This window comes from Phaseolus vulgaris, chromosome 11 (genome assembly GCF_051622355.1).
Source record: "Phaseolus vulgaris cultivar YP4 chromosome 11, ASM5162235v1, whole genome shotgun sequence".
NCBI classification, from domain to species: Eukaryota; Viridiplantae; Streptophyta; class Magnoliopsida; order Fabales; family Fabaceae; genus Phaseolus; species Phaseolus vulgaris.
Genome location: NC_143508.1, coordinates 13,220,700 through 13,237,564, shown reverse-complemented (window position 1 = coordinate 13,237,564; position 16,865 = coordinate 13,220,700). Strand labels below are relative to the sequence as shown.

The following is a 16,865-nucleotide window of genomic DNA, read 5'->3' as shown; positions in this document are numbered from 1 at the left end:
CAATCGAGGACGAGTGACGTGGTTCACTCGGTCACAACCGCTACAAGATACTTTGTCATGAGACTTTAAATTTATAATATAGATTAATAAAATTATGTTAATTATATAATTTTAACTTTTAAAATATACGTAGTTAATTGACTTAATTAATGACTCAAATCAGTTAACAAAAATTTATGGCAATTATTTCCAATATTGTGAACCTATTTAATGTATGAATCTTATGAAATAATTTTACGCATCTTATTTTACATGAATCTAATTTTTCTAACGTCGTGAAGTTTTTATGTTATATATTTGTAAGTTGTGTTTTAACACTGAGATCTTATACTCATGTTTTTATAAATAAATAAAAAACAATTGAATTTTTATATATAATTTAAAAAAAAGTAATTTAATTATATAATTAAATATTATTTTATTTTAAAATTCAGTCTACCCATTTTTTTACCATTTAAGAATTTCATTGTGTGAAGATACTAACGTATTCCAATAAAAAAAATTATGATAATTATTTCTTAAAATGATATGAAAAGCATAATAATAATAACGAAGATGTCTTAGTTCATAAGTTTTCTTTAAGCTGGTGAATTAAAAAAAAAAAAGAGTTACTAACACGTAAGTGGTTTCCATTGAATATACATATTTTTTACTCATTAAGCATGTGCCATACAATTTAACATGAAGATCTTGAATACCACTGTCAAATATTTTAAGTTATTCGAAAAGCACCCTAAAAAAATTTAGCAATAAAATATGATAGAGTCATGACTCGTGAATCATGTGGGGGAAAGAAACAAGAAAACGATAATTAAGGAAGAAACAGTGAAAGGAATAAGGGAAACTTTACTTTCTGCCTTCATCGTCCAACTCTCAAAGGAACTAAAATTTCAGCATCTATATGCTCAACAAATTCAGTAGATTAAAACTATTTTAAGAAAATAGACTTAACTATTGCTTGCATTTTTTTCATTTTAAATGCATAAAAAAAGTGATAATGGAAATGTAATAGTGAAGCATATTTAGAGCTTTTTGGTTGTATGGCACCGAGTGTGATAAAACCATTGGAGGAGCTCTTTCCAGGAAGCAAAATAAATAAAAATTAGTTCATAGTTAACCTAAAATTATCTTTTATTACATATATAAACTAATATAAAAGAGTTTCTATTAACTATTTTATACCTAAAATAATTTTAATTATGATTATTTTCTTACCTTTTTAGAAAATATTTATCCAAACAAATCTAAGCAAGGAATTGAGGAATCAACGTGTAATTTTTTAGGACGCGACTATTTTGTAAAACTTCTTCTAGAAACATTCCTTTAAGTCAAGAATAAAACACAGTTTGCACGTATATTAGTTGGTAAAAGTAGGGCGAAATGCCTTTGTTTTGTTTTCTTGATTCCCTATAAATGTGTATTCAATCATTTTTCAAGAGTCAGTATTTATTTATTAAATGTGTTCATCAAGAAAACATGTCAAATAACCTACGCGCATGCATAATAAAGTTGGAGCATATTTTGATTTGAATATTTCTGTTTCATTGCCTTTGCTTGAAGTATTTTACTGCTGAGGTTGTTATATCTGTATTTGAGCACGTTTTGATCATTGGATGAGAATCTTTATAACAATTTAAAAAAAAATTAAAATTAGTTTATTAATAAGTTAATTTGTAAAAGTGTTTTCATATATAACTTATCTAAAATTTTAATTTTAACTTAGACATAAATTAATTTTAACTTATAGTAAAAAAATTTAGAAGTTCATCCATAAACATCATTTAGCAACTACATTTATTATATAACTTAAAGCTAAAAGTTACCCACATATATTGTCAGGTTCATTTGAGGAATGACACTAAAAAAATTTAATACTATCAGTTATAAATTGACCATAAAAGAACGGATAACATTATCTTCTAACACAAAATTTTAAATATGATTTTTTTAAAATGTTATACAACTTTCTCATTTATAATTTATATTTAACATGTAACTTTTAACTTATATTTGGATTTTTAATATAAATGATAGAAAATATACCCACTATTTAAAAAAAAATATTCACTAGTTTGAGTTCTCTTCATTAGAAAACATACGATGGGCTCTCGAGATGCGTTCATTGAATTTATCTCCTGGTTTCTTGAGATTGTTTGTCTGGAAAAAAGACTTTGTTCCATCTACTGTGAAGAGTACTAAAACTTAGGCTTGGGTTAGAATTTACCATTTGCCTTTGGAATATTGGAGACCAATGACGATATTTTCCATCACCAGAGGCATTGATACTCTTTTATCTTTGGATGATCATACCATGAGAAAGAATAGGGGCTTGTTTGCTAGAGTGTTGGTGGATATTGATTTGTTGTCCCCTCTTTTCGATTAGCTCTTGGTTGACGTTCAAACTTTGCTTTTGTAACCGACATGCACTACAAGAAAAACTCAAATTACATACAGTCAAAATCCGTATATAACACACAAAATCCGTATATAAAACATCGTTACATACGGATTACATACGGGCAAAAATCTGTATGTAAAACTGTCGTAGGTAATTTTTACATACGGACTTTGGATCCGTATGTAATTACATACGGATAAATCCATATGTAATATCCGTATGTAATTACATAGGGATAAATCCATATGTAATATCCGTATGTAATTACATACGGATAAATCCGTATGTAATTAACGGATAAACTTACATACGGATAAATCCGTATGTAACATTCTACACAGCAGCATCAGTTTTTATATTTGGAAGCACCCTATATTTTTTGTATTTAGAAGCACCCCATATTCTACACCTGCATATATTCATCAACATTTCAGTACATTCCAGTTTTCAGAAGACAAATATTCATCACATTCAATGTTGTCCATACATACAATACTTACTATTTCCAAATATCCAAAATGTATTTCATTAAAACAAAGTTCTAGAGAAGGTAATAATTATTATAATCTTCACCGGGTGAATTTTGTTGTTCATCATGATTACTATGATGTTGCACTTCATTTGACTGCTAATTCGGTTGAGTTGGTGGCGGGGTATTTGGCTGCTGAAAAAACTGTTGTGCTGCAGCTGCTGCCTCAGGTGGTAGATATTGCATCATAAAGTTTTGAAAGTTTTGCAAGTTTTGAAACTTTGCATCCATGTGTTCAATATGCTGCTTAAGTTCAACAATTTCTTCTGAATCAGCCTTCTTATTACTAGAAGATGGTTGTGTTTCTTGTAGGTAACGACTAACACAGTCGTCCTGACAATCAACACGTCCAACCCCATATACTCGTCCCTTGTACCTTCCACCTACACTTTCTAACCAACAACGACTTCTCAATTTTTCCTCCTCAACAGGATCTAATGGAGTAGATATTGAGGTAGATTGTGACTCAGATAATGCTTGAGACAATCTACTTTCAAAATCTTCCTATTAAAATGAAAAATATTTGTTATCATACTAATTAATGTATATGAAAAAAAGTTTAAAATAACTAACATGAGTCCGCCTTGATCTATCATCAAAAAAATCTCCAGTGCTCTTTCGTATATGTGTTTGTTGAAACACTTCATCAACATCGACCGAGCGGCCAAGCTCCTCTGTCTATAAAGAAAACATTTCATAAATTAAGAAGATAATAATTAATCATAAATTAATATAAAAAAATTATATGGAAATCATACCATACGAATAGCGTGTTCATGAACACTAATAGATCCTCCAGTGTGCAGACATCCACCTTTTTCAGACAAAAGATTCTTTTTAGCTGTATCACATTTGGATCGATACACAGGCATGTTCCACTGTTCAAGGAGGTTGTTCCAAACATTATTGTCAATCCATTCTGGTCGTTTACCTTCTTGGCGAGCATCTTTAAACATTTGTGAAAGGGTGTGAGAAGCTTTTGTATGGAAATTTTTCTTAACTTTTTCCTCGTCCTCAACCCTCCATGTGACCTTCCTCTACAAAACAACAAGAATCATCAATCCAAATTGTAAAATATAAATTTTTTAAAGGGAATAAAAAACAAGTACCTTAAAACGTTGAAAAAATATATCCCATTCACCCTTTGGGATTGCCCCCCATGTTGGCCATGGCTCACCAAATTGTTGTTTGATGTTGGCAGTGATGGCCTTTGATGCTATTTTTGATGGATAAAACCTAAATACCAAAACAAAGTTAGTCAAAATTATAAGACAATAATAATAAATTATATAAATTGAATTTTGTTATATTCTTACCCTCCCCCAATAGGCTGAATCAGAGGGCGATCACCAGCTGAGAGGACCTCGTTCTCTAAGTTATTCGCTGCAGAAGCTGAATGTGTCCCTCCAAGATTTGTATATGGGGATGGTGTAATATCTGGTGGGGTTGATGTATTAGACCCAACATGTGGAGATGGTGTTGATGCAATAGCATCTTGTACTGGTGGGGTGGATTGGGTAGCATCTGCTACTGGTGGGATAGATCCATGAACTGAAGAAGAAATAGGTGTATTGGGTTGACTGGATGATGGATTTTGGTTGTTAAATCGTGATAACAATTTTATCACATAATTTTTTTTCCCCTTTTTTTGGTTGTTACTCAGTGATGGTTGATCAGAACCTCCTGATGACATCTATATATATTGCATGAAATGATAATGAAGGTTATATAAGTTTATCAATGAACAAGAATATGTTGAATATAGTTTAATAAAAAAATTGAAATAAACATGTACAAATTTCATCAGCAAACATTAAACTCAAATTAATTGGAGTAATAAACAGTATATTAACAACAACAATACAATAGTAGTTCCTACAATAAATATTATTTGTTAACATTGGCTTCCTAAGTCTATTCAGAGCTAGAGATGTCAAAGTCATCTCCATATTCATCTTCACTTTCTCCCTTTTCATTGTCTTCTTCCCATTCATTTGTTTCTTCATCTATCTGATCTTGAAATGATGATACATTGTTTATGTCAACTTCTGCAAGCTCAGCCTCTAAATCTTGTAATCCTAAAACCCTTTCAACTTCAATGACTTCATTAACATGTGACATTTCATCCACCTGATATGGCACTTCAACTTCTACATCATCAGAATCTATACTACCTATGGGCTTCTTTTGATTGCAACACACCAACCACGTTTGTCTCTGCGTGATGTTGGATATGGTACATAATAAACTTGTCGAACATTATGTGCAATGATAAAAGGATCAAATGGCACATATCTTCTATCCATTCGAATATCCACAATACCATATTTGGAATCTACTCGCGTACCTCTTGTTGATGGATCAAACCAATTACAGTAAAATAATACAACTTTCTTATCTGAGGTCGAAGAATTGTACTCCACCTCATACATGTGTTGAATCACACCGTAGAAATCATCCTCACCTCCTTCTGTAAAACCCTTTACATGGACCCCACTATTTATTGTTTTCTTTCCCTCGCTCCATGCGTGAGTGTGGAATTTGTACCCATTCACAAAGAATGTGTGCCATTCTTTTACACACCTTAAATGACCAAATGATAAATCTCTTAGGTGTTGGTTCTTGACATTTAAAGGGTCTTTATGAACCTATAAATATATCAATGTCATTACTTTTTTATGAAATGGTTAAAGAAGTCAACAAAAAAGTAAATTATAGAATTTCTAGATACATACTTGTGTCCTAAACCACAAAGGGAAATATGCATGTATATGAGCCGAAGCATGGGATTCAGAAATTTCATTAGAATGTAAGAAAGCGCTGTCAATATATAGGTGTCAATGCATTAGGTTAGCGATAACTTAATGGATGAATAACAGTGTTTTAAAATAATATATTGCATGACGCTTACTCAAGGTATGGTTTAACTTCATTACAGTTGATCAAAACATGAACATGAGCTGAGCTCAATTCTTCATCAGTTAACCAACGAGTGATCTCCCTCCCAGAATGACGTCTAGGTTGGTCAAAGACAGATAAGATTGATGGAAGCCTTTCACTTTCAATGTCCACTTCATTTCTACAATGTTGTGGTCTTAACATGAAGTTGTTGAAATAGTGTGAACAAAAATGAGTTGTCTCACGATGCAAATAAGATGCACAAATAGATCCTTCTACCCTAGCCTTATTTTTCATTGAACGTTTAGCATATCCCATGAATCTACAATCAAAGAAATGTGATATGATTGATAATTATAGTTCACATTAAATAAAGAATAATAACTCTTATTATTAACTTTCAAATGGGTACATCCACCTATAATGGACAGGTCCACCAAGTTTTGCTTCATATGCTAGATGGACAGGGAGATGTTCCATAGAATCAAAAAATGTCAGAGGAAATATTCTTTCCAACTTACAAAGAATTATTGGAATGTTTTGTTCCATCCTAGTAAGGTCATCTTCTTTTAGTGTTGTAGAACACAAATCTTTGAAAAAATGACTTACCTCAATAATGGGATTTAGAACATGAGCTGGTAATGAACTAAATGCTATGGGAAGTAGGCATTCCATGAACACATGACAATCATAACTTTTCATCCCAAGCACCCTTCCCTTGTTGACATCAACACATCTAGCCAAGTTCGAAGAATATCTGTCAGGCATCCTAAGATCTTTTAACCATTGACACACATGTTTAATTTCCTCTGTTGCAAGTGTGTAATTTGCTTTTGGCTTCAACATCTTTCCATTAAGATGTGACTTAAGTTCCAAGTCTCTTCGCCTACAATACAAACCTAAGTCCATTCGTGCTTTGTCATTGCCCTTTGTCTTGATGGAATATGAATGGCTCCCTCCATTTTTCTCTCACTGTAAGATGATTGGGCATGAGCTTGCTCAGTGCCGCGTGATTCATGATCAGGATCATGTTCCTGAACCTCAACATAAGTCATCTCAGAAGACAATTCCTGGTGAACGGGAACAGGGGAAGGTCGAGGTTCCTAAACAACATAAAGAGTATCGGAAGAAAGATCCATAACTAAAACTCGTGGAAGGTCTTATTGGTAATTTGACAACTGATGCTCCTAGCGGGGCTAATGCAGGGTAACTCTTGGGTTACCTTGCTTCTGAGAATACAGATGGAAGAGAGGATGATTTTGCATATATCCCTCCTCTCGAGGATGCCTCGGATCATGATAAGTCATAACCCAGGCAGGGGTTGTTCACTCCCCCTTCCGATACAGTTAGGGTTTCAAAACTGAGGATGGTAAGGAATTCACCAGCTATTATGCAAGCCAAAGGTTCAGAGTCACAACTTGTAGGAGATTCAGTTGCGACTTCTATTGATGGTCATCATGTGGAGGTCTCTGATATTATGCTTGTACCATATCTGTCACGTCATACCTCTCCTCGGAAGGCTAAATCACTTGGGGATGTTAAAGCACCAATTACGACTCCTATTGATGGTCATCATGTGGAGGTCTCTGCTACCGTGGTTGTACCTTCTTCGTCGCCTCATACCTCTCCTCGGAATGCTAAATCACTTGGGGATGTTAAAACACTACTCCCAGATAATGATACATTGGTCCTGCAAAATCACTTTTCCTCTCTTGATGGTTTGGAAACTACATATGTGGGGGATGATCCTCATACTGGTACGCCAATTATTTTGACTGCCATTGTTGAATTTAATTATGAACATATCACTATTGAAAATCAGGTCGTCTCTAAATTTTGGGCAGCTCTTATTGAGATGGAGGAGCATGCTAGTTATATTGGGAAGGAAATTGTTCGCACGACTAGAAAACCAAGGAGACCACCTAAGAGGACTAGTAAATCTAAAAAATCTACTAAGGCAGTTCTCTCTAAAAAGTTACAATGAAGGTCTCTTCATTTCTCTGGAATGATAGAGGATGAGAAACCATAAAATTGTGGAGATGTTGATTAGTTTACTTAAACAACATAAACCCCTCATTATTTTTCTTCTTGAACCTATGATGTCATACATTGATGCTTTCAATGTCCTTTTCAAATCTGTTAATATGCATTTGGTTACGTCTCCTATTGCTAATAAAGTTGTTAAGCTTTGGTGTTTGTCGGTTCCAAATCTTGTCCAAAATTTCTTGGTTAATGACCTATTTATTTATGTAACTTGCCTTATACATGATAAATGCTTTAGCTATGCAGGTGTTTATGGTGCTAACACATACTTGGTTAGACGATTTTTGTGGAGGGATCTTAGTTTCTTCAAAAGGCCTTGGTGTATTTTGGGAGATTTTAATGGTGTTCTCTCGGGGGATGATTGCAAAGGGGGTGACTCCTAATCAGGTTTCTTGTAATGAATTCCTTAATTGGATTAATACTAATGATCTTTCTTGTATGCCTTTTATTGGACCTTGTTATACTTGGTGTAATGGAGAAGGTTGCATAGAATTTATAGAAGACTGGATATGACTTTATGTAATGGAGTGTGTCTGGATGAATGAGATTCTTGTACTTATCATATTCTTGTTAAAAATTGTTTTGACCACTCCCCTATTCTTGTTAGTCTTGCTAGTAATTCTTTAAGGAAGGTTAGCAATTTTTGTTTCTTTTCTATGTGGCTTCAGGATACTTCATGTATGAGCTTATTCATGATTATTAGGTTAATAAGGTTGTTGGTTGTCCTATGTTTATTTTGCAACATAAGTTAAAAAGGTTGAAAATTGAGCTTTGAGACTAGAATAAAAATTCTTTTTGGTAATGTTCACAATGCAATTCTTCTTAAGCAGGGTCTCCCCACCTTGGTATTCAACAAACCTTAGAAATTGCTAGTTTGTCTGATATTGATGGGCTTCTCTGTCAAGAAAAGATTGCTAAGAAGGAGCTTGATCATGCTCTTCACTGTCAATATTTGTTTTGGAAAGAAAGGGCAAAGATTCTATGGTTTAAAGATAGGGATCAAAATACTACTTTTGTCCATGCTTTGGTCAAGAGGAGAAATAATTCTAGTGGAATTCATCGTCTATGGATTGAAAATGAGGTTATTGAGGATCCTAAACTCATTGAGGATCATATTTTGGACTTTTATAAAAATCTTTATGTTGAGTCTATTTCTAATGTTCAATATACAAGCAATATAGAAGACTTTATTGGTACTTATATTCCTGAGCTGGTTTCCTTTAAGGAGAATATGATGTTGATTAAATGTCCTGATTTTTTGGAAATCAAAAATGTTGTTTTTAATCTTAATGATAATAGTGCTCCTGGTCCTGATGGTTTTGGTGGTGTTTTCTATCATTCTTGCAGAGAAATTATTGGGATAGATGTTTGCAATGTTGTTCAATAGTTTTTTAAACAAAACTGGATTCTCCCTAGAATGAACAGTAATATGGTATCTCTTATTCCTAAGATTCAGGGTCCTTAACCCATTAAAGATTACAAGCCAATTGTTGTTTCTAATTTCAAATTTAAGATTATTTTCAAGATACTGGCGGATAGGCTTGCACTTGTGGATGCTAAAATCATTTCTCCTAATCAATATGGATTTGTGCAACTAGACAGGTTCAGGATTGTATTGGTATTGCTTTTGAAGCTATTAACATGTTTTCTAAAAAGGTTAGAGGAGGTAATGTGGCTTACAAAGTTGATATTCATAAAGCATTTGACACTCTGAGTTGGAAGTTCTTATTATTAGTTTTGACATGCTTTGGTTTTCACCCCTCATTTGTCAGTTGGATTAGTACAATTCTCCATTCAGCTATGCTTTCTATCATAATAAATGTCAGTTTGGTGGATTTTTTTCCTTATAGTAGAGGTGTCAGACAAGGTGATAATTTGTCACATTTACTTTTCTGTCTTGCAAAGAAAGTTCTTAGTAGAGGTATCTCTAAGCTTGTGAATGATAAGAAGATTCTACATATGGCTAATTCGCAAGGTTATCTCATTCCCTCTCATATTTTATATGTCGATGACATATTTGTTTTTTTTTAGGGCAGATAATAAGTCTCTAGAAATTTGAGTATTTTTCTTACAACATATGTTGATATATCTAGTCAATATATTAATAATTCTAAGAGTAGTTTTTTCACTATGGATAAATTCTGCAAGATTTGTCACCAAAATTCAACGCATTCTTTCTTGCAGTTATGGTTGTTTGTCTTTCACTTATTTAGGAGTGTCTATCTTTGTTGGTGCTCCAAAGTGTCAATTTCCTCAACCTTTGGTTGATAAAGTCAAATTGAAGCTAGCATCTTGGAAAGGTAAATCTCTTAGCATGATGGGCGGATTTAGTTGGTCAATGCATAACTTTAATATGTATAAATGGCATGTTTCACTTTTTAAGCAAGTTGAGTAGTGGTGTCAAAATTTTATTTAGATTGGTGATATTATGAAAAAAAAGGCATAGCTACCGTTAATTGGGCTACGATTTGTTCTCCTATTGAGAATGGAGGTTTGAAGATTATTAACCTTCCTCGTGAAAATAATGTGTATCTTCTTAAGCATGCTTGGAACTTTGTTTATAGCAACAAACCTTGATCTTTTCTCCTGAAATTCAGGGTTCTTAAATCAAAATACGAGTTTAGAATGATTTATATATCCTCATTTCTTTGGCCTGGAATTAAGCAATTTTATTCTACTATACTTGATTATACTTCTTAGATTGTTGGTATAGGTACTTTTATTAACTTCTGGAATGATAAATGGTGTTCTACTACTTCTTTAGGAAATATTGCAGGGTTATCTGATGGTGCTAGCATTCCGGATACAGTCTCTCAGTTTTGGACTGCTTGAGATTGGAATATTCCCTTGTCTTTACAGCAGATGCCTTATTTTTTTAATCATATATGGTTGGAGAGGAATAGGATGTTCCTAACTAGATTCTAGATGAGTCTGGTCGTTTCACTCTTAAATCGGCTAGGACTATTTTCTTTGAACCAGGAGTTCCCTGTGGTTGGGATAAATTCATTTGGTTTTCATATATTTTGCCTTCCAAAACATTCTTGATCTTTTATAAATTATTTTTATTGTTAGTGTAAATTTAATTGGTGTAATTAAATAATTGGATGTAGCTATTGAAAAAGAGCGAATTAGTATAATTTTTTTTTTAGACTTTTTCTCTAATATTTTCAATAAATTAATATGTTAAAATTTCAATTTATTGATTTAGTAAAAGAATTTTTTAAAAGACTAAAATTTCTAAAGAGGAAAAAAAGGTTTTTAAAGTTCAATTTATCGCTTTTGAACTTTTTCGTATTATTAATTACATTTTTTCTTTCTCTTTGTCATACTAATATCTTGCTATCCTTTCCTTTTTAATGCTTATTGTTGATTTTTCTTTAAACACTTTATACATAAAATAGGTTAAATATATATCATCAAACTACCAAGATACATTTTTATATCATATTGTAATCGTTGGTTCGTCTTGATATGGGAGATAAATATTAGGTTTGTGAGTTTCTTATATAGAAAGTCTTTTAGAAAAAGATTTTAGAAAAACATGTCTCGTTGCATTAAATAATAATAAATAAGAGTTAATACTTAGATATTTATGATTTTTACTCAAGGAAAATTATACCATTGTAAAAAAATAACTCGAACTTAAGAAGAAAGATTTGTAAGAAATAAAGTAAGTTTTTTTTTAATTAGCAAGAATTAAATTGAGTTAAAAGTAAGATGAATAATATATGAAAAAAAACACAATTGATTCTCTTAAAATTTTAAATTGAAGATGATATTTTGATATCTTGGATAAGTTTATTAATTATCCATTAATATTAAATTTATTCCATGTTTATCCTAAAAGAAACTACCATATTTAAGATCTAAAAACTCTCACTCATTTTTCTATTTTATTTCATATGTGTTCATCACTATAATAATAGAGTTACAATTTTATGTTTTGATTAATGAATCCAAAATCTTGAATCATTCCATATTAAAATATGTCCCATTCATATATTTAAATTATTTATATTCTAATTTTATTTTATCTTAAATAAGTTATATATATATATATATATAATCATATTTTTTTACTGAAGAATCTTAATGAGTCTAAACTCTTGTAACTTGTGTTTAATTGTCTTGGCTAATATACTTCCCTTGTTTGATATATTATAATCTATGTTGTCTAATCAATAGTTAGATAGCCTTTCAATAAAATCTAAAATTAATATAAAGAAAGTTGAATGCTATATATGAACTCCAAATTAGAAATTGGATAACACAACGCTTCTAGTATCTATAAAGTGTGTTTAGATATACATTAAATAGGCATGTAGTCCTTTAAAATCGCATCAAAAAATAAAAATGATCAGAAAAGTTATAAATAATTGCATATCCTAAGTGAAAAATCAACTGTTTCTCTGTCATGATCTCAATCCGAATCCAAATTAAACCATCTTAAATGGGCCAAAATCCTTCGTACCATAAAATTTAATGCAGACAAAGCAAAACCCTCCGTTTAGACGACACAGCAACAGTTCATATATTCTCCACGCCACCTGACTCACAATCCATAAACATTAAAGACTCTCTTTTTCTCTCTCTCACCTTTATGCTATTGCAAAATTAATATCTTTAAATAAAACACTCTCTTTCTTTGTCTCTATCTCTCTTTCCCAAAAGAAAAAATATTTATTTTTTATATGTCACATCCTTCAACATGTTCCTCACACGGACCCCAAAGTGTTTCTTCCTTTTTCTTCCCCCACTTTCTACCCTCTCACTCAAACAAAATCAAATAAAAATAAACATTAATTAATAATGAATTGTAACCAAACCCATCTCCATGACCATGCCAACGTTATATAATGTCCTCTAACCACTGCTTCGTCTTGCTGTAGAACCAACAAACCAAATTCCCAAAAATCAAAATCAGAGTTAGCCCTTGTCATATTCATCTTCCCTTGCCAGCTTGGAGTTACACACAAATATCTTCGTCCACCAAAATCATGAGGAGCTTCACAAAGAACAAGTTCCTATGTTTTCGCCCTGTCGTTGACATAGATTGCATGTTAAAGTCCGAAGTTGCTCCTCATCGTTCCTCTCCTAGTAATTTCTCAGGCGTCCCAACTTCAGAGAAGCAACAAATGGTGAAGAATTCAAAACCCAAATCTGTATACTTCCACCCCGTTTCACCTAAACGAACGATTTCTCGGGTGATCAAAGCTGTGTTCTACGAAACCATACTGGTTAGTCTTGAATTCACTCCTTCACTTTATCATTTTTTATGAGTTTAATTTCTACCATCAGTCACACAAATCATGATCGTGAATTTTTAGTTGATGTAAAAAGTAATAAATTTATCACTGTGATCGAAAGAGGGTATAATTATTTTCCTATTTTAACTTAGATGTTTTTTGTCTTGCAGAATAGAAGAGATCACCATAAAAACCGTTACATCCACGATTCCTTTGGGTACAAACATAAGTATTCGAAGCACGGGGAAACCAAAACCCTTCAATCGCCTTTGTCAACTTCATCTTGCTCCAGCTCAGACGCGTCATCAGAATCAACGAACGTTTCAAAACACTATTTCACCAAGGAAAAAGGGAAAGAGGGTGGTCATGGAAGCCCACTAGAGAAGCAAAAAAAGTTCGAGTGCTATGGAATATACTTGGTTCTAATAAGCTTAGCGTTTACGGTATTTTGGGGAAAGCTTTTTGGAATTCTTTTGACTTCAACATTGCTCTACTTTTTCGCCGTTTGGGACTCAAGTTCTCCGTGCCAAAAAAGGTTACCTAAAACTCCAAGGCTGAGAGAAAGTCCACAGGACAAAGATAACAGAAATTATCTTGATATAGTTCAAGATTATCGAATGGCTATAGTCCCGTTTAGTTTTCACGTGACTCATGATCGAGACCTACAATTTTTAAGAAAAAATTAATAAAGCTTGATCATGTATCAGATGATAATTAACAGTGACTATACTTATGGGAAGCATGTTCGTAGGGAACTATTAGGAACTACCATAATGGGGCATTAATTTTTGACGTGAGAATTGTCATTTTCGTGCTTGGTGCATGCTTCTACATTCTCTGCTCTGCCACATCCATGCTTGCTGTCAAAGCTTTCTTAGGCAGAACACTAAAGACAGTGATATGAGTGGTGTTCCAGTGGCTATGCTTGGAAAGGATTGTAGGGGTGGGAGAGACAGAAGAAACAGTTCCACATTGATTTCCCTTTGCCATGCTTTTGTTTGGGTTTCTGACATGACATTACATATCTAACCGATGGAAAGTAGGAAAAGTAGTTAATGAAATTTGACAGGGAAGACGTTGGTTGTTGTACTGAAATTAAGTTTGATTTGTTACAGGATTTAGTTCTGAAATAATACCAGTGCATTCATGATTTGTAAATTCAAATATCTTCCACAATCAGATTCTGTAATATGGTTTTGAAATATTAAGTACATATTTTCACCAAATGAAATTATAAATTTAGATTATTGTTTAAATGACGGATAATGTGTGTACTACTACATAGTACATATGTGCTTTTAATGTGGTAAGGTTGAGATATAAAATTTTATTTAAATGATAAGCATAATTTCTTGTATACATTAAAAGAACTATCTAGCTGGTGTGTCTAAATTAAATTATATAACACCTCGTAGTTATTAACAAAAAAAAATACATAATATAATAAAGTATACATTAGTCAACATCAAATTTGAAATAACAAAGTAAATTAAGCTATTATATCACTTTCGTTCCATCTCCTTCACCTGCAACAGTTTACAATCATATCATAAAAGAAAACAATCATACAAAAAATAAGCTATTTAACATTTAAGGCAATTTATCACAAGACTAAATTATTTCTTCTATTTAAACTAAAATTGTTTTCATACAAAATAAATAAGAATAAATAGATATATCTTGAAAAAATCGTATTAAGTAAACATAAAGGTGAATTAGTTGTAGGAGAGTTTCATCGTTCAACATAAATGTGCGATTTGTGTTGACCAAAATCACAATAAGCGGACGCAAACACAAGTGGTGTGAGCTAATCCCACGCTTGGCATACGCTCGGTGAAAATAGAAGGGAAAACAAATATTGTGTTAGTTTTTGTGTCGGCTTAATAAACCCTTTCCCATGTTTATTTTTCCCAAATCAGAAAAACCTAAACACTCTATGCTTAGTTTTTTCCTTCTTCCCTGCGTTGTTCCCTCCACTTCACTTCACACTCCACTCTACATCACATTTTCTCCTTCGTGCTCTATTTCTCCCTTCTTCTCTGTGTCATTCCCTCCACTTCACTTCACGCTCCACTCTGTGTCACGTGTTCTCCCCTCTCTGCGGCGCTCTGCTAGCATTTCTCTCCTCTCCAAGACGCTCCATTGGTGTTTCTCTCTGGTGGGTGACGTCCTCCTTTTTTGTGAGTTTACTTGTTTTTCATTTGTTGCTTTCATTTTTATTTCTTCATTTATGTAGTATTCTAGAGGCATTCCATCTTCATATTTCTGAGTTGGTCTACAACTTTGTCTTTGCGATCTCGGATCAGTCATGCTCTGACTATAAGTTGTGAAAGGTAAGCTTGGTTTAAAATTGAATTTAATTTTCAATTTTGATCTGCATTTGCGATTTTCAATTTGGCCATTCCTTCCACTTCACTTCGCGCTCCACTCTACGTCATGTCTTTTTCCCTCTCCGCGGTGCTCCAGTGGCATTTCTCTCCTCTCCACGACGCTCCATTGGTGTTTCTCTCCGGTGGGTGTCGTCCTCTTTTTTTGTGAGTTTCCTTGTTCTTCATTTGTTGCTTTCATTTTTTATTTCTTCATTTCTACAGTGTTCCAAAGGCATTCCATCTACATATTTTGAGTTGGTTTGCAACTCTCTCTTTGCGATCTTGGTTCAATCATGGTCTAACCATAAGTTGTGAAAGGTAAGCTTGGTTTAAAATTGAATTCTATTTTCAGTTTTGATCTGCATTTGTGATTTTCAATTTGGCAATTCCTTCCACTTCACTTCGTGCTCCACTCTATGTCACGTGTTCTCCCCTCTCCGCGACGCTCCATTCGCGTTTCTCTCTACTGGGTGACATCCTCCTTTTTTATGAGTTTCCTTGTTCTTCATTTGTTGCTCTCATTTTTTATTTCTTCATTTCTACAGTGTTCCAGAGGCATTCCATCTTCATATTTCTGAGCTAGTCTGCAGCTTCATCTGTGCGATCTCAATTCAGTGTTTCTCTGACTATAAATTGTGAAAGGTAAGCTTGGTTTAAAATTGAATTCAATTTTCAATTTTGATCTACATTTGCGATTTTCAATTTGGCCATTCCTTCCACTTCATTTTGCGCTCCACTATATGTCACGTGTTCTCCTCTCTCCATGGTGCTCCAGTGGCCTTCCCTCCTCTCCGTGACGCTCCATTGGAGTTTCTCTTTGGTGGGTGATGTCCTCATTTTTTGTGAGTTTCCTTGTTTTGCATTTGTTGCTTTCTTTTTTTATTTCTTCATTTCTGCAGTGTCCCAAAGGCATTCCATCTTTATATTTTTGAGCTGGTCCGCAACTTTGTCTTCGTGATCTCGGTTCAGTCCTTCTCTTACTATAAGTTGTGAAAGGTAAGCTTAGTTTAAAATTAAATTCAATTTTCAATTTTGATCTGCATTTGTGATTTTCAATTTGGGACTACCCTAATTTATTATTGTTGCTTGGTTTATCATTGTTGAATGCGCTTATTTGGTTTGGTTTATTATTGTTGAATGTGTTGGTTTTGTTTATTAATATGGTGAACTTGAACTAAAAAGATGTAATTGATTTAATTAAGGTGTATGTATTGGACCTTCTATTATTGGTTTGAAAGAAATACTGAATTTGAAAGAATTTGAAAGAAATTGGTTATATAGGATAGACCTCGTAATGTCTAAAATTGTTCTTTTTGTATTTATACGTCGATCAAGCCCACACAAACCTTAAATTAATTTTTAAATCTATTTTTACATCATAT

The 16,865-nt window shown here is 33.0% G+C and overlaps 2 protein-coding genes and 1 pseudogene across 2 annotated transcripts; 1 reads left to right on the top strand and 2 right to left on the bottom strand.

The window, feature by feature from the left end:
• Nucleotides 1-3,023: 3,023 nt before the first annotated feature.
• LOC150023077 (uncharacterized) lies at nt 3,024-4,620 on the bottom strand. Its single transcript, XM_090297531.1, has 5 exons — nt 4,244-4,620; nt 4,037-4,163; nt 3,686-3,964; nt 3,501-3,605; nt 3,024-3,431 (listed from the first exon to the last, which is right to left on the bottom strand). Exons 1-5 carry the CDS (start codon nt 4,618-4,620, stop codon nt 3,027-3,029), a joined length of 1,293 nt encoding a protein of 430 aa, XP_090153657.1. The 3' UTR covers nt 3,024-3,026.
• Nucleotides 4,621-4,841: 221 nt separating this feature from the next.
• LOC150023076 (uncharacterized) lies at nt 4,842-6,305 on the bottom strand (annotated as a pseudogene).
• A 6,429-nt stretch (nt 6,306-12,734) lies between these two features.
• On the top strand, nt 12,735-14,272 carry LOC137831346 (uncharacterized). The gene is made up of 2 exons (XM_068638989.2): nt 12,735-13,105; nt 13,285-14,272. Exons 1-2 carry the CDS (start codon nt 12,866-12,868, stop codon nt 13,798-13,800), a joined length of 756 nt encoding a protein of 251 aa, XP_068495090.1. The 5' UTR covers nt 12,735-12,865; the 3' UTR covers nt 13,801-14,272.
• The last annotated feature ends 2,593 nt before the right edge of the window (nt 14,273-16,865 follow it).